Source organism: Solanum dulcamara, chromosome 12 (genome assembly GCF_947179165.1).
Source record: "Solanum dulcamara chromosome 12, daSolDulc1.2, whole genome shotgun sequence".
NCBI lineage: Eukaryota > Viridiplantae > Streptophyta > Magnoliopsida > Solanales > Solanaceae > Solanum > Solanum dulcamara.
This window is the reverse complement of record NC_077248.1, coordinates 3,733,406-3,757,097: the sequence shown is the minus strand read 5'-3', so window position 1 is coordinate 3,757,097 and position 23,692 is coordinate 3,733,406. Positions and strand designations below refer to the sequence as shown.

Sequence of the window (23,692 nt, the reverse complement as noted above, 5' to 3'; positions counted from 1 at the left end):
TTTCATGTTAAAAAATTGCTGATGCATATGGATGAAGGTCGACTTTTATTATTCATTCTTTTGTGATGCATATAGGTTCACATTTTTAATGTATCTAATTGTTTTTATTTCTTAAATTGATGTATAATGTCTTCGTTTCAACATTTTGATACATTATATTTGAATTGTATTTTCGAGATGGATAGATTTATCATGATACATTACTATTTATATACCTTGTTTGAATTGTTAAGTACATTATTTTTACTACATACATTAAATAGGTAATTGTTGCCCATAAGATGTTATATCTGAGATAGATACATTACTGGTAGTCGTTATGTATCAGATACATTTATTATAAATTTAAATTTATGTATCATATCCAGAACTCATATGTATCAGGAAAAGATTAACAACAAAAAAATCAAAAAAATAAAAATCAACCAGTTGTTCTATCAATGTTGTGTCATATACATAATTATGAATATGATACAAACTAATATTGGTATAAAAACATTAGTGTTTATATATCAACAATTGTATTTGATAATTTCTACAGATACATAACCTTCTAGTTGAATAAGTTAAGGTGTATGTTTTTGGTAGTAAAAAATAACGAAATTTGTAATAGTTATATATCAAATAAATAACTATGAACATGATACATACTAATTTGTATTTTAATAAATTAAGATTATGTATCAAACTAATATTCGAACACAATATATTGTGTATGATAAAAATATAATGTATCATAATATTGAAATGAAGGCATGGTACATTAATTTAAGAAAGAAAAACAACTAGATACATTAAAAATCTGAACCTATATTTATCACAAAAGATAAACAACAAAAAATAGAAAAAAAATCAACAATCTAATTTGTTGAAAACAAAAAAACGTGATGACGAAAATCTTCTACACATTCTTCTTTGCTTTGTAACAACTCCCGTAACTTTTTTCCACTTTCAACAATGGCGCCATCCATGAACCTTGACTCAAAGACTTTACCGGAGCCACCACCAACTCCCGTATTTTGACCAACAGCAACTTCATCACTTTTATATCATTCATACCTCACCTCACTTTTTCAGATTTCAGAATGTCTCAACAAAATCGACAAGTTCATATTGTATCAGTACAATTTGTCAACAATTTTGATTCAAAAATTGAGAGTTTTTTTTTGGAAGAACGGGAAGAAAAATTTTGAATTTTGAATTGTAGTAGCATATTTTAATTTGTCAGGGATTGAATCTCATTGCCAATAAAGTTTTCCCATAATTTATGCTTTCTTTATTTACTTTTTTTCCTTTTTAAATGCAACAAATTATTCAATTAACAAACCATCTTTTCATTTTCCTTTTTTATCGCAATAGCATTAAAGGCATCACTATGTATCAGAAAAAATGACTTATGTACCCGAGTTTCTAAAAAAATAAGGAATTTTTGTAATTTGAAAAGGAATAGTGATATGATGTAATTGACTCTTAACACTATGTGATTTATGTAAGTTATACATATTTTTTATACAAAAAAATGTAGCACACTTATTTAAAATAGTAAGGTATGATGCGTCTTTTATTTGTATAACCATATCATTAACTTATGCATTATTCAGTAAGTTTATGGTGTTTAGTACATTGAAAACAATATAAGCAAGAAGTTAAACATAATTAAAGTTCTGGTATAAGAATTATAAGATTCAAAATGGCACGAAAACTTTTTTTTTGAATGAATTATTGCTTTTTTTTCTTCTTTTGAATGAATCGTTTCTTTTATTTTGTGTATAGTTAATAACTGAATAACCAAACCAAACCAAATCGAAACTAATAACAATCAAACCGACGGATGTATATTTTATTTTATTTTATTTGATTTTAATAATTTTAAAACCGATTAAATTGGTTTGATTTTAATTTTGATCAATAACCGACCCAAATTGACCTCCGAACACCCCTATTTATAGTAGTTGCTTAGTTTTAAAGAGCTTCAACTCCTTAGAGTGAAGTGTGAAAATTTTAATTTGTTTGAACATGAAAATTTTACTTTGTACTTGTTATCTTCCATCAACATAATTCTTCAAGCGTATTTTTATTTGATGTTTACTTTTGCTAGGATTTGAACTTTGAATTTCATTGATCGTTAGGTCACATTTTTAGATATTGGTTCGAATATGAATCCTAATTTTGGTGTGAAATATACCACAAATACTCACAAGGAAGATGGGAGGAGCATTGAATCCTAATTTGGGCATGATTTTCAGAAGTAACCTATTTACCTCCTTATAATGAATCCATGCAGATAAAGTATGGTTATGGTTTAGAATCATACTCTTTGGTAGGAGCATGCAAATTTTAATGATGAATCGAATTGAAAATATGTTATTGATTTATCGATATGAGTATTGAGTTTTCTTAAAAATGTGTTATTGATTTATCGATATGAGTATTGAGTTTTCTTAAAAATGTGTTATTGATTTATCGATATGAGTATTGAGTTTTCTTAAAAATGTGTTATTGATTTATCGATATGAGTATTGAGTTTTCTTAAGAGTTTAACCATAATTAAATTATCCTTACCGTTTTGAATAATCAATGCCTATATTAGTAAGGATGGAATTGGAAAAAAAATGTTTCTTGATATTGTAGAACTCCTCCTAATTAATGTTTTTAAAGAGGCATGTAAAAAAATTACGACAAATAATTTGACACAGATGAATTAAATTAAGTTTTTTTAAAAAAAATATATATTATGTGATCAAATTTCTGAGATCCAAATTTTGAGATCTGTCTATGAACCCTACATTAAACTTTAACCCTAATAATCGTTTAAATTACTAATTAATTAACTCTTAATATAAACTATTAGCCACTAATCAACGTGAGCCTTGGATTACAAAATACCTAAACCACATGGTACAAACATCTAAAACATATGGTACAATCTCCTATTACGTGTCTGTTGAACTTATGTTGAAAATTTGAAAACTATATTATAAAAAGAAGAAAAAGTTGTCAGCAAAAAAGTCTGATAAGCCCGCTTCTTCAGAGATTCCACATTCAGCTATTTCTTCGCAATTTTGAGTTTTTTTTTTTTAAAACCATTTTTTTCCACCAAAAAAAAAGAAATTGGAACGGTTCAGAAGAATTTGACCTTTTTGTATTTGGTGCAACTGCTTTATTCCTCTTTTTGTTTGTCTTTTTGTTTCCATTTCAACCCTTTTTCCCCTCTTGTTGTGTGAACATTTTTTTTCTTCATATTGGAGTCAAATTCACGTTGGTTCTGATCTGGGTTTTCAGTTTCTTGATCTGGGGTTGTGATTTCTTGGGTTATTTCAGCTCCATTGACAAGTTTTCTTGCTGATATAGAAAAAAAATCCATTCTTGATTTGGTTTTAAGAAAAGGGTCTGCCATTGCATTTAGATATTGGTTGCAAGAAGGGGTCTTTCTTTAAAAAAAAAAAAAAAGAAGAAAAAAAGAAGGGGTCTTTGTTTCATATTTGTCTTCGATTTATTTGTATACCTTAGTGTGATAAATGCTGTGGTAAAGGATAAAGATATGATTTTTTTGGTGTGAGCTAATGTAGGAGTTTTGTTTTTAGTTTCATTTAGAATGAATGATTAAATGGTTCTTGGTTATTATCATGTGATCCGTTTTAAGTTCTAATTTTTGCATTGTTTTCTCCACCATTTTGTTGCATTGGTTATTTTGCTGTCATAAATGTTGAGTTTTGGAGCAACAATGGTATTGGTAGCTTATAGGATGTGTTAATTGTTACTTTGTTGATATAGAGAATTGCAATGGCAGAGAGAAATGTACATTTGATGGGATTTTTTGGTCGAAAATCCATGTTTAGTATGTTTTCAATTACTTCAATCTTATTCATGTTATCTTTGTTATTTGTGATACGTTCAACTGGACGGCGTCACTTTTTTTACCTCAATGTATTACCTAAGTCCAAGATTCTTGCTTTGTCTGAAGAAGGTTATTCGCAATCTAGTACTCAAAGTGATCATGAGGTCACGAATTCAAATAGACCGGTTTCTAACAAAGGAACATTGGAAAAGTACAATGTGTTTAAGTGTAATCCTAGTAAACAAGTCCTTAAAGTTTTTATGTATGACCTGCCCCCACAATTTCATTTTGAACTGTTGGGCTGGAAGGCTGAGGGAAAGAGTGTCTGGCCAGATATAAGGAAACTGGTTCCTACTTATCCAGGTGGATTAAACGTGCAGCATAGTATAGAGTATTGGTTGACATTGGATCTTTTGTTGTCTGAATTTGATGACAATTTCAATGGTCGAAATGCTAGTGCTATAAGAGTGCATAATTCAAGTGAAGCTGATGTGATATTTGTTCCTTTCTTTTCATCGGTTTGCTATAATCGGTTTTCAAAGCTTAAGCCAAAGCAGAAAACAAGTCCAAACACATTGCTGCAGCAAAAATTGGTTGCCTTTTTGACAGCACAAGAGGAATGGAAAAGATCAGGGGGAAAAGACCATATAATTCTTGCACACCATCCAAATAGTCTTTTGGATGCAAGAATGAAGTTGTGGCCTGCAATGTTCATACTTTCAGACTTTGGAAGGTATCCTCCCACGGTAGCTAACGTCGAAAAAGATGTCATTGCACCTTACAAGCATGTAATCAGGAACTATGAGAATGACACTTCTGATTTTGATAGTCGACCAACTTTGCTCTACTTCCAGGGAGCTATATACAGAAAAGATGTAAGTCATTTCTGCTCATGTAGTCTTCCATTAACTGTATCTCTCCAATGGCGATTTAAGTGGTCATAGTAAGGTAGTACAGCAAAACAAAGAAATAAAATTACTTGTAGATGAATTTCTGAATTTCAGATTATGTGTTTGTGTTAGTGCACAATATCATTTGTTTGTTAATAGAAACTTTAGGAAGCCGTTGGTGCTCTAGTAATTTCATCTGTGATATGTTGTATATTTATTTCGAGGGGGGGGGGGGAGGAGTTGGAATTGTGTGCTAAATTGGATGATGTAAAGCAAAATAATTTGTTATGAACAGAACAAGGTGATTTGTCACAGTATGAGCAGCATAACCTTTTCAGGTGAAGATTTGAAGAATTGTATTGGGACTTAGCATCTCGGACCTGCCTAAGCTTGGTAGGAGGTAGAAGAATTAATATGGTTTGTACAATACAGTAGGTAGTACCTTGTCTTTAGGTTTTGTAAATGTACCTTGCTCTCCAAGATGCTTTTAGCTTGTGCGTTTCTTAAGGTCAGCACTTCATTTGTCGGATTACACTGTGCTGGGATTACAAAAGAGTCCCTCCCCTTCCATGCCCATTTTATTGATTAGTGAAATATTCCAATGACATTGTAGCTCACTTAACAAATTTAGCTGAATGGTTAGACAGATTACAATAATTTGGTGTGACATGTCCTAAATGTATATTATACACATCTTAGGCACGTAAGTGTTTGGAGGCATGATCACTTAAGTGACAGCCTGCAATTGTTTATTTGGTTCTTGTAACTTGAAAGAATATAAGTTGTTGGAATTACTGTCCAAGTTCCAAGACTGAAATATCACACAGAAGGCTCAATTTTATATTTCTCCTTTCTTTTCCCCTTCTGTCTTGTCTTTTGGAGGTCAATGAGGAGTGCATAAGCAACACAATACCTTGCGGACCAACTGAAATCGGATTGCTAGTTATCAGGATCAAGTCTCGTGTTTAGATTTCGCTGTTCTTTATTTTATTTATTAGTTGTGGGCTGTTGCCTGATACACTGCTTATCAAAATAAAGCAAGACAGAAAAGTCAGAACTTTTTGTGTACATGTATTCTTCCAAGTAGAATGTTTCTGTATCTGTTATCTTGTTCAGTCACTTGTTTCAGTTCATTTTAACAAAGCTGTACTGTATCTTTTGACATGTTTGTATGTACAAGCGTCTGCACTCATGGATTGAACGTTGTGAATCTAGTTAATTTGATAGCTTCATGTTGCTAGTTCTAGAATCTGGATTAGATTAGGAGAATGTTGGCCTGATTTTCTTTTTACTATTACAAGGATAGACGAGACAACCTCTCAAGTAAAATTGTGGATGCACGAGCTGAAGTTTTGGTTCTTTGTGAAATCCTCAATGATTACACTCTAAATCCATCCCGAAGGAACTTGAATTTTGAACTTAAGCAAGATCATGAAAATTTACCCTATTTCATTACTCTTTTGCTTTTCCTGTTTCAAGTTCTTTCGTTTCTAAGTCTTATGTGCTTTTTAACTTCAGGGTGGATCCATTCGACAAGAGTTATTCTATATGCTGAAAGATGAGAAAGATGTTCACTTCTCCTTTGGAAGTATACTAAAAGGCGGAGTAAAACAAGCAACAGATGGTATGCACTCTTCCAAATTCTGTCTCAACATCGCAGGTGACACTCCCTCATCAAATCGTCTCTTTGATGCTATTGCATCTCACTGTGTACCAGTCATCATTAGTGACGAAATAGAGCTTCCCTATGAAGATGTTCTTGACTATTCAGAGTTCTGCATATTCGTCCGTACATCAGATGCTCTCAAAGCAAATTTCCTCATAAACTTCATCAGGAGCATCACGAAAAAAGAGTGGACTAGAATGTGGGAAAGGTTAAAAGAGATTGAAAATCTGTTTGAGTATCGATATCCTTCCAAGGACAACGATGCTGTTCAAATGATCTGGCAAGCTATCGCCCGTAAGGTTCCTACTGTCAATTTTAAGGTGCATAAATCCTCGAGATATTCTCGAGCACCTGTTTCGAAAGAAGGAGGGCTGAAGTCATTTCCCTTGCCAAAAAATATTTTGTAAGCAACTTAAACATTCAGTAGGATTTTGAATATTTTGTCAACATCAGAAATTTTTTCCACAGTTTTGGAACATAACCAATGTTTACAAACAATAGTTTATATATAGTAACATAGAAAAGAAAGTTGTAATTTTGAAGTCTATGCTTGTTAAATCAGTTAAAGAGATCATTGATCAATTTGTTCAGTCATATATTTTTCATCTATTTAGCTTCATCTATATGAAAAAATCAAGACTTTCGATAAGGATATTCAAAGTTTAATATGTATATACGTTATATAGTTGTCTATATACACTGAGTAAATTTTTGAGGAAGGGTGTTCAATTGACCACTTTTTATTGTATGTGGCTACGTCATTGCATTAACGATCCACAAAAAGTAATCTACTATCATCAGCTTGTCGAACCAAATGTAGAGGCTTCATATGGTCGCTACTAATTCAATATTAAGAATCTTAAAGATAGTATCCATCCAACTTAAAATTTTGGATTTGCCTCTACTTGGATGGGAGACAACCTTGCACATCATAGTACTAAGGTATTATTTCTCAAATGAAAGTCTCATTAAGTAAAGCTTTCCTAATAAAATGCTCTATGTTTATATATTCAAAAAAGTTATATTCTTTCTTGAGCAACTATATATATTGGTGCAAAATGGTGGTATCCCATAAGGGATGTCAGGAATTGATTCCCATGTCAACATCTTTTCAGTCAAGTTTATTATATCAGCTTTGTTTGAACTGTATATATTTTTTTGTGTGATTTACAAGCTATGCACAAAAGCAAGTTTACACAGTGCACAATCAACTAATAACGATTGCAGATTTCTTAAGGTTCCAAAAAAAAAAATACTCCTATCGTTTTGAAATATTTGTCACATTTTTTATTTGCACGCTCTTTAATATCGACATACTAGGCTTGGCATTGATTATTCGCCCGATGCAATGCAAACCAATTTCCATGAACATTGATATTTGAGTCTCATCAAATGACTTTCACATTGAATTTTGTGGATTTTACAATCCATCATTTTTCATGAATTTATGGGGAATTCGGAATTTAAATTTTATGGATTTAATATTTAAGGTTTTTAGCTTTAAACTCATTATATTTTTAAAATTATAACTTCATATCTAGTAGTATTTATTGCAATTTTAATAAATTTATGCTTTCCTGAATTTAGATGAAAACGATATTGATAAAGTGGATTATGTAGACATTAAATATTGTCTTTTTCAAAAAAAAGTCTCGAATATCCGGTAAACTTTTGGAATATTTTTATAAAGAGATCAAAATATATCAGATTTTTTTTGATAATTGAATACTTCAAGAAGATCCACAAATTTTTTCATGAAGATCAAATCCAAATCATCCTAGTTCAAAAAATACGCCACTAACAATCCTTGAATCACAGAAAAATTTTAAAAGAGGAGAATCGAGAGATAAACAAATTTGTATTCACAATCTTGATAAACAATTTTTATTTTATTTTTAAAATATATATATTGGATCTGATGGAGGGTTGAGGTTGTTCGGCGAGTGAAAATGAGACAATGATCTTGAAATTTCACTTATTAAATTTGTCTTTTCTAGTTATATTAGGAAAATTGTTTTTTCTTTATTTTTAATTAAAATAAAAAAATATTTATATATCAGCCTATTTAACTTAAAAATACATATTAGTTACTCATAATTAGGTAATAAAATTTATGATTAAGAGACACGTGTCTTGTATTTATCGATTAATATTTTTTTGGACAGTTGTATAGTCTCCCCACTTTCTTTTCCATTTGTTGGTACTTGGTGGTTCAATTGATGAAAATGAAAGGTGTTTATGGAACCATTATTTTTTGTTGGATAAAAGGATGTCAAGATTATGCAATATAGTCTTTTATAAATGATGCTAGTACCTAATAATAATTCAATTTCTCTTACCTTAATAATTGGCTCTTGAAAGGCCAAAAAAGTTGATTTGACCAAACAAATTAGAAACGAATATGATAGCGTATGATTATTTTCTTTCTGTATTTGTTAAAGTGTGATGAATACTTCTTTCTTAGTTAACCTAAAGTCCATATGAATAAGTATAATTCATGAGGCTATTTTGCTTGTACAATGCAATTAATATTTCATTTTAATTACTTCTCTTCAAATTCAACTTCTCATTTTGATCCTTCTTGTAATGAAATTAACCAAAACTAAATTTGCAACTTTAATTAATATCAATTGACTGCTAGTTAATTGGTTATCAAATCATATAGGTAAAAATTTCACAAGTGGGATCTATAGAGGATAAAATGTACGCAGATATTATCCTACCTTGTGGAGATAGATAAACTATTTTTGAAGGACCCTCGATTTAAGTGTAACAAATTAAAATAGTTATAAAAATAAAAAAAGACACTATAGAAAATATAGTAAATTATAGAGAAAGCAGTGCATGACATTTAGAATAGGAACAATAACTTTTCAAATTACTTTCAATTTGAACACATGCAACAACATGGTATTTACAGATTTAGAATCAAATCTCTCTGTTAAATTTTCAAATTCATCTGTAAATAATAATTCAAGACGTGAAATGCTTTCGCTTTTCAAATTATGTCAAATAAATTAACACAAATAGAGTAATTATTATAAGGTTATGTCTTGTGGTATAACATCCTACTAACCCAAGGAAGACCTATGATTTGTTATTCAACTCCACTTTCTTTTTTTTTTTAAAAAAAAAAACAGTCACAAATTGCTTTTCAAACAAATTAGAAACACATGCAAAAAGAAAAAAAAGGAAAACTTACATAAATATACAATATTAAGAAAATATTTACCATCTATAGCAATAAAAAAAAAATCACTGAACACTTATAATACATATATAATACAGTTTTAATACATATTGCAGAGAACTATTTATAAAACATATCTAATACAAGTTTTATAGATGAATAAGCATTTATCACATACTTTAATAGAATTATAATGCATTATGTCAGTTTCTTACTACACAAACATAATATATATTTTAAAACATTTATAATACATTTATATTGTATGCATAATTCACTTTTAATACAAGTGTAGATTTATCATAATATTGATATGTATTGTTATAAATGATAATAAATAAAAAATATCGCTAAAATTAGTAATTAATTTTTAAAAAACACTCAATCAATTAATTTTTCCAAAAAAAAATCAAAATAGAAAGTGGCAAAGGGAAAGTGGGCCACAAAGCTAGATGGGCCGAAAAAATCACATCAGGCCGGACTCATAAAGCGAAAGCGAAAGGTCACACACAGCCCATGATACCAAAAAATATTTTTTTAAATCTAATTCCTATTTTTGTTTGATAAAAAATAATAAAAAAAATATCACACAAAATATATCAAAAGAAGATGAAATAAAAGGACAAACATAATAAAAACCCTCAGAGAAATTCCTATGAAGTTTTGAGTTCAAACTTAATTGTATCATAATTTTATAAGTCTAAGGACCTTCGCATCGTTTGATAAATTGAAGGTTTGAATCACGTAAAAAATAAAAACATTATTAAATTGAGTTATCTTCACTTCAAACACACAAAATGACATACTCAATTATTTCTTGATTTTTTAAAACGATAATTATATTAGATCATCTATTTTTAATAATGACGATCATTAAAGTAGTTCTGAAGGGATTAAATAGTAAAATATGCCCACTTTAAAGTCTGAAACTAGAATCTTTCTTTTTCCTTTTATTTTTTTTATAATGACTTGGCAATCTGTTAGATCTTGAAATGCCAAAAGTATAATATATGAAAACATGCTTTATTATACGCAAAAAGAGTAACAATAGAAGACACTTTTTCTTTAGGGACCAATTTGGTTGTTTTATCTCCAATGTTACAAATAAATTTGACTACTTTTATAGAGTGCAACTTGGATTGGATTTAGTTTCATTTCTTAATAAAGAAAAAGTAAAAAAAATTCTAGAGAGAAAAACATTTAATAGAAAATGTTATGAGTTATTCTATTTGTTCTAATTTATTTGTCTTACTTCGCCTTTTAGTTTGTTTTAAAAAAATATCTCTTCACTTTTTTAAACAATTTTTTGATTCTAACTTCTTCGTGTGTTCTAGATTCGTCGTTGTAATTAAGCCACATGATTAAATAATATTTTAGTATATTTCACATATCTTTAGTATAAATTTGTAAGCTTTAAAAATTTGTTTTTTTTTTAAACTCAATATTAAGTTAAAATCAGATAAAATAATTAAAATAGAAAAAGTATATAATTTAGTATTTATTTAATAAATTAATCGGTGTGTGCGTAAACTGATAGTACCAAAAAAAGTTTGTCCAATCAAAAGAAAGTGACAAATGAAGTGTGGTCTCTCTTCAACTGTCACATCTTTGCAGCCTTAGTATGTATTCAAGATTCAGATTATTTTTTCCCTCTTTTTCATAAAGACTACAAATATTTCTACTAATACTATACTCTTGAGGAAAATGTAAAAACATAAAAATTTTAAAATAAATAAATAAATTTAGTCTCTTTGGTAATTGTTTGAAGAAGAATAGTTGGTGAAGTTTGTCTCTGAAGTTATCTATTAAAAAAAACAAAAGCATTTGGTGTTTTACTTCATTTGAAGGTCTCCATGTATTTTTCTTCCTTGTGTTGAAGTTCCTCCAATTTCTTTTGTTAAACAGGTACTTCCCAATTCAAGATTCTTGATTACTTTTAGTTAAAACATTCGTTTGGCAGTAGATTTTGAAGTTGAAATTTGAAAATTTGAGTTTTTGAAGTTGTGTTTTGACATTCATTTTACTAAATATTGAAGTTTTGTGAGTGACTTTTAGTTAAAACTTTCGTTTGGCCGTAGATTTTGAAGTTGAAATTTGAAAATTTAAGTTTTTGAAGTTGTGTTTTGACATGCATTTTACTACATATTGAAGTTTTATGAGTGAGAGGAAAATTTTATCCAAAATCTATGGTCAAACACTCACTAAATGTATAATTGTGTGTATTATTACTTCATGAATTTTTTTTTTCCTAATTGGGTTGCTTAATGTAAAAATTCATTGCAGCATTTACTGTTTGTTAGTTTTAAAAATTTATGTCATTCTGTACCACTCGTGGTATTACACTGGATTATGTCGCTGTGGTTGTATATATTTCTGTTAAGGATAAGGATGATGATACAGTGCACTTATGTGTTTTGCATTTCTCAAGATTTCATCTTTTCTTGATTAGAATTTGGTGTGGGGTGGGGTGGGATGGGGGGACTCTTCTTGTTTTTATCGTTTTTTCTCCAAATTTCTAAGCTGAATAATATGAATTTATCTTTTTATGTTGATTAGTTTAGCATTTTCTTTAATTGTTTTGTTTACTATGTTGTTGATGTTATTGTTTCTTGCTTGTATGCTCTTCACTGTTTTCCTATTAGTTGTCATGTTTACTTTACTTCTGTTTTCCCTTTCCATTACTCTTTGATTTGCTTCACTTGAGTCGAGGGTATTTCAAAAACAACCTCTCTACCTCCACGAGGTAGGGTAAGGTCTGCGTACACTCTACCCTCTTTAGACACCACTTTGTGAGATTTCACTGGCTATGTTGTTGTTGTTGTAAATTCTATGGATACAGAGTTTGATGTTGGCTTACTGAAATTTTCATTTCAGCTGAAGTAGTGAAGAAGTGGCAACTAGAGTGTTTCCAAGAAAGCTCAAAAGTGTAAATTTCTCAGTTCTTTCAAATCCTTTTTGGTGATGTTGTTGTTGTTGTAAATTCTATGGATACAGAGTTTGATGTTGGCTTACTGAAATTTTCATTTCAGCTGAAGTAGTGAAGAAGTGGCAACTAGAGTGTTTCCAAGAAAGCTCAAAAGTGTAAATTTCTCAGTTCTTTCAAGTCCTTTTTGGTGATGGAAAAATATTTAGGACTTAAAAATCTTCTAGTTTTGCTTGTTTTATTGCTCTCAATTAGCATCTCAGAGCAACTACAATCTTCACAAGGAAAGACCCTATTGAGGATTCAAAATCTTCTGAACTATCCAAATGTTTTGAGTAATTGGAACAATGATACTGATTTCTGTAACACTGAGCCAAGTTCAACTGTTACTGTTACCTGTTATGAGGAAAACATAGCTCAGCTTCATATAATCGGGAGCAAAGGGGCTTCTCAGTTACCAAATAATTTCTCGATCGATTCGTTTGTCATTACACTTGTTAAGCTTTCTAGTTTGAAAGTTCTAAAATTAGTTTCTCTTGGTTTATATGGACCATTGCCTAGTAAACTTTCAAGACTTTCATCATTGGAGATACTTGACCTTAGTTCAAATTTCTTTCATAGTGACATACCTCGAGAAATTTCATCGTTAACGAGCCTCCAGAGTTTAATACTAGATGGGAATAAGTTCACTGGAAGACTTCCAAATGGACTTGGTTCACTTGTTGTTTTGGCAGTTTTGAGTGTAAAGAACAATTCTTTAGAAGGACATTTACCTGATATGCTCGGAAATTTGCATAATCTTCGCGTACTTTCACTTTCAAGGAATAATTTTACTGGTGATGTGCCTGATCTTAGCAGTCTAGAAAACCTTCAAGTTCTAGACTTGGAAGATAATTCTCTTGGTCCGAAATTTCCACAAGTTAGCAGCAAAATCCAAAGCCTTGTGTTGAGGAACAATAAGTTCACTGCAGGAATACCGGAGAAAGTTCAATCTTACCATCAGCTTGAACATATGGATATTTCTTCAAACAGATTTATGGGGCCATTTCCTCCGTCTCTGCTGTCTTTGCCATCGATCACTTATCTCAACGTTGCAGGAAACAAGTTAACGGGAATGCTTTTTGAAGATAATCAATGCAATGCCGGATTAGATTTTGTGGATCTATCGACTAACCTGTTGAGTGGAAGATTACCTAGTTGCCTTCTGACAGGCCCTAAGCACAGGATCATGCGTTTCTCTAACAACTGTTTAGCAACCGGAGACAGAACTCAACATCCATTTTCTTTCTGTCGGAATGAGGCGTTGGCTGTTGGTATCTTAACTCATCATCATAAACATATAACAGGTTCACAAGTGGTTCTTGCATTGATCATTTGTGGTAGCATCATTGGTGGAGTAATGCTAGTTTGCGCGACTATTATAGTAGTAAGAAAATTTCTTTCAAAGATAGCTGCACCAAAAAAAACAACAAGATCAATAGTAGAAAATGCATCATCTACATATACCTCAAAGTTATTCACAGATCCAAGTAAGTTTCCTCTCTTCTTTCCGTCTTAGCTTTGAAGCATAATACAATTATTTTGGCTTACCTGTGCACGAAACACACAATACCAAGGCGAAAAAAGCCTAAATATACGAACTTTCCTTTGATTCCTAACTAGAACTAATTTGACATTTTGTGTTTTCATGTACGTTTACAAGAATATGTTACTCGAACAATGAAGCTGGGATCACTCAGCCTTCCATCTTATCGGACCTTTTCATCGGAAGAGCTTAAGGTGGCAACAAACAACTTTGATGCATCAACTTTTATAGGCAACAGTTTTGATGATCAGGTGCATTTCAAGAATCACTATGTACCTTACTTTTCTTTCTTATCGTAATATTGAGATCCTTAAATGTTCGTTTGAGAATGTTCGAGGGTGTTATCATCCTCCAATTTTTTTTACACCAACAAATGAGTCAGAATCTTGCAGCCTATCACACACATTCAGTTGCCTTATAATTCTTAATCTATTACTCCCATCTTGACTTGACACGGAGTTTAAGAAAGTAAAGAAGACTGTTGCATCTCGTGGATTTAAACTAAAGATATGTGGAATGTACCAAAATGCCCTTTCTAAAACAGACAATAAAGGAAAGTAAGACAAACAAATTGAAACACATGGAGTATGTTAAACTATACCTTATCTCGTTAAAGAGGTTTGAGAAGATTTTCTTTCACGTTACTAGTCGATCATTTGCTTAGACGAGTGGATATCAAACAGGTATAACATGATAATAGTTCTTCTCCGAGATCCAGCAGAGTTCATTAGTCTACTAAAAACAAATGTTATTTTATTGGATACACACACACATATGTGATACTCACGTCTGAGAGCGAATGTAACAACTAGAAGAGTAAACTACAGATATTATATTACCGAATTAGTGAAGTATAAAGGACAAAGACTCATAAATTTCCTGTTTTTTTACGGATTCAGATGTACAGAGGTCAGCTGAAAGATGGTTCATCAATTGCCATTAGATGCCTGCAAACGAAACGAAAAAATAGTAGTCAAAATTTTATGCATCATATAGAATTGATGTCAAAACTCAGACATCATCATCTGGTCAGCACTCTTGGACACTGCTTCGAGTGTTACTTGGATGATTCGAGTGTTAGCAGGATATATCTCGTCTTTGAGTATGTACCAAATGGGACCCTAAGGAGTTGGATCTCCGGTAATTATTTAACAAGCATATATACCTTTATACTTGTCGGTCCCAAGATTGCAGTACAACAGTAATGTGCTATCCGATTTTTCAGATAAACATGCTAAACGGAGATTAACGTGGACACAACGTATAGCAGCTGCTATAGGAGTAGCAAGGGGAATTCAGTTTTTGTTTACTGGAATTGTACCTGGTATATTTTCAAATAATTTGAAGATAACAGATATTTTGTTGGATCAGAACTTTGTTGCCAAAATTTGCAGCTATAATTTGCCTATTCTGGATGAGAATGTAAAGGAGCTGAAGTGTACAAGGTATGCCTAACTGTTCTGATAGTAGCTTGTTAAGTTAAATCTTCAAAAGCGCGATGAAACGAAAAACATGCAGAAATAGTACACCATAAGGGGCAGTGGTCTTGAACTTTTGGTCCTACTTAATAAGATTTTCAAAAAAAATGATCTTTGTTACCAAGCGGGCATAAGTTATAATCGTAGTGTGTGCATAAGATAGTGAACTATTGGGCAGGAGTTTCAGTTGTATTGATTTGTGAACGAATGAGCAACACATACAACTTTTTACCAATGAGGCAGAACTTGTTGTCAATTGAGCATGTTCACTCCGAAACATATTGAACTGTCCCTAAATCATGCCTCATAGGCAAATCTAATATATGCTGATAACTTATACCTGATGGGCAACATAGATCATTTTATAAAGATTTTTGTAAGCAGGATCAAAAGTTCAAGACCGGCCTCTTATGAGTGTCACTAATCTTGCAAATCACCTCTATGGTAGTAGACATGATTAACTAATATATTAGATTTATATTTTGCTAATCCACTTAGGTACAAAGAAAGTTGTATTAGTTCCTCTATGAGAACACACATTACTCAACCTATACTTCTACTAATTTACAGGGCTAATTCTGAAGAAAAGATAGTTGTATTTGACTTTGGAGTAATATTATTGGAGATAATTTGTGGGAAGCGGATAAATACCAAGAATGAAGTGAGTGTTATACAAAATCAGGTATGATTTAACAATTTTTTTCACTCTTCATTCAAAAAATTTATCTTGAGCTATGAAAGAACCAAAATGGAAAAAGATTATCTCTTGATAAATTTTAGAAATTTACATTTTTTTTTGGGTGCATAACTACCAATAGTTAAGCTAGAATGATGTGGTTTGATACCCTTATAATGGGAACCTTAACATTACCCAAGGTTAGGCCTAGTGATTAATGAAGTCGATAAAAATCATGAGAAATTTTGTTGCAGACAAAAGCCTGATATTTAAGTAGAGAAGGATAGTTGGGCTAGGGTATTATCCACGGAGTTTCAAAGTTTGTGCCATCAAAATTGACGATTCCTCGATTATTAAAAAAAATCATGTTCAAATCGCAACGGAGACAAAATATTAGGTGATTTCCTCACGTCAGCTTAACATGTGCTGGTGAGAAGTAGCAGGTACTCAATAAAATAGTTGAGGTGCATACAAGCTTGCCCAGACAGGCCCGGACACCATTACAACAACTATGTCTCAATCTAATGCAAGTTAGGATCAAGTATATGAATTCTCACCGACTCTTTTACTCTTCATTATTATGTGCAGTTGGAAGAGAGCATAATGGCTAATGCAGTGTCAAGAAAGAATGTGGTTGATCCAGCAATTAGAAATTCGTGCTCGGACGAGTCATTGAAGACAATGATGGAGATTTGCTGCAGGTGTTTAGTACAAGATACAGAAGATAGGCCTTCATTTGAAGATGTAATATGGAATTTGCAGTTTGCTGCTCAAGTTGGGGATTCATGGAGAAGGGACTCTTCAAGTAGCGATGCCTCTCCAATTTCACATCTCTACGACTTTCGACCCAACTTGCCACGAAAAAGCAATAGCAATAGCAATAGCTCGTCTGTGTGAGCTTGCTCACATTGCCAGTTCCAAGCCCGGATAAAGGAGGAGAGTTGTTGTAGGCTGTTAGCCTGCGTAAAACTTGTCAATTCATAATGATAATGACGTGAGTTGAGCTTGATGGAGTAGTGAAAGATTCATATAACCGAATCCATTTGAAAGTAGTCAGTTGCTAAAAGCATACAACAATTTGTCCCTGCCTGCTCTCAGAGATCTCTAGGCCATGAAATAAGTGAAGGAATATAATTTTCTGTATAGATAAACTTGACAATACTTTTAAGTTTTCAGAGTTCCAATCAAATTTTTGAATTAGTTCTGGACACATTTTATCCATTGAATTATCGAAATGGTTGAATCCTTTATATGTGTATCAAATATCTGAATCCTTTTATATGTATATCTGAATATGTTGTACATGAATGGAAGGCTATGATACTATTTCCAATGTGGATAACTAATCCCAATACTATTACTCCATCCTATGACAAGAATAATGCCAAGAATAATTCGTCTTGATATAACTTATCTCAGAATTAGCAACCAAACAAGGAATAAGGCACCATCTATGGCTATCACATTTTACCGATACTAATTCCAACCAAATAAGTTATGTAATAATTTAAGGTAAGTTCTCATAAAACCTTCTTTCTACCAAACAGATGCCATAGCAGCTTCTTGTGTATATACCAACCCAACCAGAGAGCATACAGTGTGAGCAGTCAACTAGTACTCACCTTAATAACACCAAGATATTACAAGAGATATATATAGTGCAGAAACCTATACTAGACGTGGACGATAAAAACCAAAAATAAAAGAATGCAAAGAGGACTAGTTAATGGAAAAGGGAAGCATTGCAAAAGGATCTTTCGGTCAGTAGAAACAGAATATCTATTCGTTTGCAGGAGGAGTTTCCATTTTCTGAACTTGAGGGGCTGTCACTGCCACTAAGCTAAGATCAGATGAGTTCGAATCTCCAGATCTTTCACGGATCTCTCGGTACTCCTGGCATATGGCACACAAGTGGCAGAAAAAGTGTGTGGCGAAGTCTCCACAAGGTGCTTCCTGCATATATATCAGGACACACAAAATTGTTAAATGCAGAAATACAGATTTAAGCAGTTTACATCTTTCTATTCAGGCATGGAAACGTAATATTATCATAGAACAGAAAAGGGGGAGGGAGCTAATGGGAAAGAGGAAGGTGAAGAATTCACGGTAACTGGTTATATATGCTGCAGACTCATCTGATAACAAACTCAAAACTAAAATTTCTAACTCAGATAACTTTTCAATGTAAACCAAACAGAATAGGGAACTACGGTCAGTTCTCTTTCAACATGGAGACCTAATTTTCCTGATTTCAAGTTGTTGACAGTACAACCCACCACTACTAGTTCAAATAAAGTATAATCTTCTCTCCCGTGGAGTCGATTACAACAAAACAAAAAACCTAGTGAAATCCCACAACGTGGAGTCTGGGGAGGGTAAAGTGTACGCAGACCTTACTCCTACCAAGGTAGGACGGCTGTTTCCGAGAGACCCTCGGCTCAAAAGAAGCATCCAATCCAAAATAATGTATTTGGAATTCTAAGACATTTCTGCTTAATTTTTCTTTCTAATGAAAAGGTTAACTTCAAACTACCATCATAAAAGTCTTAATATAGTCATCAATATTAATATAATTTACACCATAATGGGAGTCCCATTTTTTTTATTTTATTTTAGAACCAGAATTTCTTTCTTTTGGTTAGTATCATGTTAGCAGAATTTACACCATAAGTGCAATCTAATATACTCCTAGAACATTAAGAGACATATGCATCAACGTAAAGAAACATCCTCAAAAGATGTGCACATCAGACTAGCCTTCCATGCATACCCCATGTCAGAGGGTAATTTACTTTGCAGAATAGGGGATACAACTATGAAAATATTTATTTATTTATTTATTTAAGGAAATACAACTATGGAAATATGAAAGGTTAGATATTGAAGGTAAATTTTCAAGCAATCTAACTTCACTCATTTTTACAAATACGTCTTTCCTGTTGAATCAATAGAGCTATTGATAATATGCTAAACCATATTATCATCCATGTCCACTATAAATAGTAAAACAACAGAGATGGCTACCTGAAGATTGTACTTTGATCTCAATGTCTTTCGATAGCCACAGGCATAACATGCAACAAAGCACCCAGGCAAACCCAGAAGAATGCCTTCGGTTAAGAAGCAGCAAATTGTGTTGAAAAGCGCCCACAAAATAAAGTGAGTTGTACATGATCCCATCAAGGTTCCTGACCCCAAGAAGTCCGCATTTTTTCCAAAAAGAAAGCAAGGGCAAAGAAGTCCAATAAAACCTGTGCTCAAAATTTTGCAATTAGCACTAACTCAAGGTTGTCAACCAACATCTAGTGTGAGTTTTGATAAGGAATATGTCAATCAACTACGCCTGTGTGAGTTTGATAAGGAATAATGAAAACATGTAAGTGCAATTAAAGAACCAAATTAAGGCTAACGTCACAACTGAAAGATACTTGAGATGGTTCATTTCCAAGAACACTGCAGTGCAAGAAAATTGCCTTGGTGAGTTTGCTCAACTAGTCGTCTCAAACCCAAATTGAAGACAAGGGCTGCAGTAGTTTAATGTCCAGCAAAAAGCTAGTCAAAAATGATGAATCTTCATAGTACTGAGTACATTAGGACATGCGTCCGAATTATTGAACATTGAAATTTAAACGACTCTAACTGGAGCTAAATGGATAGTCAGTAATCACATAGCCAAACCCAACTAGCTTGGAGGCGTAATAGCTGCTGTTGTATCTAAGTCCAACGAGTAAACCAAATTAAGGCTACCTCAACATAGAATACACACACACACACACACACACACACACACATATATATATATATATATATATATATATATCGGAAACAATCTCTCTACCTCCACAAGATAGGGGTAATCCCAACAACAGAGCACCACGAAGGTTCTGTATTTATGTACAGCATACAAAAAACCAGATAACCCTTTATAAATGCAGAGCACTAAGGACCTCTAGCAAGGAATCTCTAAGTCATATACACTTAAGCATGTTACACCAAAAATAAAAAAAGTACAGGCACTTCTAAGTTCCTAGTCTATGGATATAACTAGTTTTGCAAATTTGGTAAGAGTATGTGTTTCCAAGGACATACCAACTTCAAGCTAAATTTTTAGCATATAAGCAGAGCAAAATACTTCATTCCACTATAGAGCCTGAGCAAAAATCAATCAAATGTATAGCTTATAATAGCTTCCTTAGTGGTGCACTCAAGAGTTTTATCATGTTTTCCATCTAATAAGACAAGAGGGTAATTAATCATGAATCTTATTTTACTACCCAAAAATGCACCTTTCATTCACTTTTTCCCCTTCTCATAAAGCAAGATCACAGAGCAGAGAGTAGCGTACAGCTCTGTGGATCATCAAAGCAAGCACAAATTCCAGAACTCCACTGAGCATGGTCATCTTTTTTGCTCTGTTGATTTTCTTCCACAGTAGAAACTTGTTGCACTTCTGCATCTGACTGATCTAGAGGAATATAAGGTGGAGGTGAATAATTCTTGTGCCCTCCCATTATTAGTCAGGTGTAAAGAGTAACCTGCAGCACAAATTCAAGAGAAAGCAAAAAACATCAATTAAGAACAAGCGAATTACACATAAACATCCAATCAGTTCTCTGATTACATCAAGGACAGTTACTTTCTGATGAAGCTATAAATCATCTGACGTCGATTTAAAAGAAAAGACACACACAAATATATTGACAAAGATAAAAAGAAAGATGCTTAACATTATGAAATCGATTCTAAGTTGTCAAACTGAAAAGTACTTACCAACCAAAATTTAGCACTGTGTAGATTGACCATATTGCAGGCTGGCTCCCCTAGGACGGACGATTATTTTCTCATATAATGCTTACGATTAAGTATTTGCAACTTTCAATTATGGATGTTCCTTAGACAGGATTGCACCTAATTTGTGCACTTCCTTTTCTTTTTTGACCTTGTAAACACAAAAGGAAGCTTTCCTAGTGCTTGCTTGTTTGAAAATGTGAAAATTCTGACATCCAAAGGTGTATCCTATCAGTCCATGGAACTGGAACAAAGATCATGAGAGATTAGGGTTTGAATCCTAACAGAGGCAAAAAAGCTAGCTAATTTTTTCCATATACCCAAGTCGTGTGGGTAAAGTTGCCAATACTTGTACTGGTGGGAAGATGTAGGTATCTGGTAGCAAGCTGGCCCTAAACAACCACTGTTATAAAAAGAAAAGTAAAAAATCTTTCACATGTGAAAAGCATCTGTTATGAAATTAAAACACCACCATTACTTGATGCTACTACAAAATACTTCTTGATCAAAATCCATCACTATCATCTGTTTGATCAGTATGCTGTAACACTCAAACAACTCACCACCCTCTGGGATATTCATAACTGGCTCACATATCTGCGCCAGATGACATTGGATGTTAGATGAAAAATAGCAACAATCTTCTATTTGACCGAAATGCTTTGAAGCAGATCAACGAGTAATTACGTCATAATCAAAATGGATGGACCTAAACAGCAAGTGCTGGCACCCAAGTGAATTCATCATCAACCATCATTTCATTATAGACTTGTTTATAAAGTAATGACAAAATAGAACAACTACACCTCAGTCCCAAACAAGTTGGGCTCTTAGCTATATAAATTTTCACCAATGATTATTCCAGTTATTCTCATCTTATACGGGAAAAATCAAAAGAGATGCGAGAGAATTATGCTATACCCTTCGAAAAGAAGGTTTATAAAGTTGATCAGCACATTTTCTTCTATTCTATTTAACCATTCAGCTACCAATAAGTCAGCAAACTCTTCCTGGAAGATTACTGGTTGTACAAACGTGTGCAAATAAAAGCATTTTTTCATATAACTAAAAGTCCTAGTTGATTAAATAATTTAGTAGCTATTTAATGAACTTCTATTAGCTATTCAGATTTTTCTTTTTTTTTATAAATGTGATGTCCGGACCAGTAGACACCCAGTACCCCCACCATCACAAGTACCAAATAACTTTGTCCACTAATGCTTATTTTTACTTCTGGACCCCATAGTTCTCAATCCAATTCATTGACCACTAACTCACACCATTGGTGCGGCTATTCAGATTATTTTTTTTTATCTGTAACTATTAGCCATTTATATATTAACTATTTGATGCTGAAGAAAGTTATAAGTCCTCTAACATAGCAGCATTAACTCAAACGACTAGTATGGATAGAATGGTTTAGATCAACGGGGTAGGTATTCCAAATCAAATCAACAGGTAGTTTGAGAATCATTCAAATCTCAACAGAGACAAAAACAAAAGGTGATTTCTTCACACTTGTCCTAGCATTGGTGGACAAAAGTTACCTCGCATGTTGCTAGTGGGAGATATTTCGTGAAATTAGTCAAGTTGCACACAAATTGACCGGACACCAAGGTTATTAAAAAAATATGATATGTGGTGTATGGATAATTAGAAGGATTTGGTAAATTATTTGAAATTCATGAAGGTATTCTATTGGCCTAATGACCTTAATTAAAAAAATAATTTTCTTCAAAAAATTGCTTAGCAATACTCCAATGCAATTATTACTCAGATCCCAACTATGGCTCCATGGAAAACAACTACGTAGTATCGAAATTCAAGCTTCATTCATGCAGTGAAAACGGATACAGAGCATTAAGTCCAGATATCAATTATTTTTTCGCCTATTTTACCACTAAGAATCATTTTGGAAAAGGGATAAGATTTCTTATTTTCTTTTTTTGCTCGTAAGAGAAAGAAAAGGCAAAATCTAGAGAAGAAATAAGAGAGAGAACCGAACTTACAGGTCGATGTCGCAGGAGAAAGAGATCGCTGAGGATTTCGCCGGAGAAAGAGATCGCCGGACAATGAACTTCACCGAAAAATAAATCAAGTAGTTTCCAAATGACGCAGAGGAGAACAAAGAACCAAAGGACAAAAACTGGCGTTCGTTTCCCAAAAAATGAATATTTCTACTTTTTTCAGTTTCTAGAAAAAAGTGAAAAACTTTGTAAAAGGTAGGATAATTTTTATTTTTTATTTTTATTTCATACATGTATTGAAGCCGACTAATTCGATTTCGTGCCGAATAAAATTAGGAATAGCGTTTCTTACTAAATATTTTTAGGCATAATATATAAATATGTCCGTTAAATTGGTCTCAGCTAGCATTTATGTCATCCAACTTTGAGTGTACACTTAAATTTGTATAAAGTTAAACAAGTTATCAAATGTGTCCTATAAAAATGCGTGTGTCTACTTGTTTAACTTTATACATTGTTAGAATACTCTTGTATTCTGAGTCATGTTGGTTGCGAAACTTGCTTTTGAAACTTCATTGTCCTATGGGCTACCTTGATTTACTGTAATAATTAGGGCTGGGCGTTCGGTATTCGGTTCGGTATTTTCAAAATTTAGATTCGATAATTCGGTAATCGGTAATTCAAAGTATAT

At 32.5% G+C, this 23,692-nt stretch overlaps 3 protein-coding genes across 4 annotated transcripts; 2 read left to right on the top strand and 1 right to left on the bottom strand.

The window, feature by feature from the left end:
- Positions 1 to 3,334: 3,334 nt before the first annotated feature.
- LOC129877605 (probable arabinosyltransferase ARAD1) lies at positions 3,335 to 6,988 on the top strand. The gene is made up of 2 exons (XM_055953128.1): positions 3,335 to 4,713; positions 6,247 to 6,988. The coding sequence occupies exons 1-2, from the start codon at positions 3,784 to 3,786 to the stop codon at positions 6,799 to 6,801; spliced, it is 1,485 nt and encodes a 494-aa protein (XP_055809103.1). The 5' UTR covers positions 3,335 to 3,783; the 3' UTR covers positions 6,802 to 6,988.
- A 4,346-nt stretch (positions 6,989 to 11,334) lies between these two features.
- LOC129876602 (probable inactive leucine-rich repeat receptor-like protein kinase At3g03770) lies at positions 11,335 to 17,496 on the top strand. Its single transcript, XM_055952077.1, has 7 exons — positions 11,335 to 11,489; positions 12,459 to 14,036; positions 14,210 to 14,343; positions 14,992 to 15,232; positions 15,318 to 15,537; positions 16,141 to 16,252; positions 16,835 to 17,496. Exons 2-7 carry the CDS (start codon positions 12,701 to 12,703, stop codon positions 17,141 to 17,143), a joined length of 2,352 nt encoding a protein of 783 aa, XP_055808052.1. The 5' UTR covers positions 11,335 to 11,489; positions 12,459 to 12,700; the 3' UTR covers positions 17,144 to 17,496.
- A 230-nt stretch (positions 17,497 to 17,726) lies between these two features.
- LOC129877385 (protein PLANT CADMIUM RESISTANCE 10) lies at positions 17,727 to 23,194 on the bottom strand. Of its 2 annotated transcripts, none has more exons than XM_055952883.1 (4): positions 23,044 to 23,194; positions 20,592 to 20,781; positions 19,271 to 19,497; positions 17,727 to 18,199 (listed from the first exon to the last, which is right to left on the bottom strand). In XM_055952883.1, exons 2-4 carry the CDS (start codon positions 20,755 to 20,757, stop codon positions 18,026 to 18,028), a joined length of 567 nt encoding a protein of 188 aa, XP_055808858.1. In that variant the 5' UTR covers positions 20,758 to 20,781; positions 23,044 to 23,194; the 3' UTR covers positions 17,727 to 18,025. The 2 variants fall into 2 exon arrangements, with proteins under 2 accessions (XP_055808858.1, XP_055808859.1); XM_055952884.1 differs by lacking the exon at positions 23,044 to 23,194 and adding an exon at positions 21,017 to 21,278.
- Between the last annotated feature and the right edge of the window lie 498 nt (positions 23,195 to 23,692).

What these genes read in the sequence shown, in the direction of transcription:
- LOC129877605 (XM_055953128.1), top strand. Translation starts at nt 3,784, where the DNA reads ATGGCAGAGAGAAATGTACATTTGATGGGATTTTTTGGTCGAAAATCC. An exon ending in GAGCTATATACAGAAAAGAT is followed by an intron (nt 4,714 to 6,246) that starts GTAAGTCATTTC and finishes TTTTAACTTCAG; the next exon opens with GGTGGATCCATTCGACAAGA.
- LOC129876602 (XM_055952077.1), top strand. Translation starts at nt 12,701, where the DNA reads ATGGAAAAATATTTAGGACTTAAAAATCTTCTAGTTTTGCTTGTTTTA. An exon ending in GCAACAGTTTTGATGATCAG is followed by an intron (nt 14,344 to 14,991) that starts GTGCATTTCAAG and finishes TTACGGATTCAG; the next exon opens with ATGTACAGAGGTCAGCTGAA. An exon ending in TGAGTGTTATACAAAATCAG is followed by an intron (nt 16,253 to 16,834) that starts GTATGATTTAAC and finishes TATTATGTGCAG; the next exon opens with TTGGAAGAGAGCATAATGGC.
- LOC129877385 (XM_055952883.1), bottom strand. Translation starts at nt 20,757, where the DNA reads ATGGGAGGGCACAAGAATTATTCACCTCCACCTTATATTCCTCTAGAT. An exon ending in CTTTGATGATCCACAGAGCT is followed by an intron (nt 19,498 to 20,591) that starts GTACGCTACTCT and finishes TTTTGAGCACAG; the next exon opens with GTTTTATTGGACTTCTTTGC. An exon ending in GATCAAAGTACAATCTTCAG is followed by an intron (nt 18,200 to 19,270) that starts GTAGCCATCTCT and finishes ATATATATGCAG; the next exon opens with GAAGCACCTTGTGGAGACTT.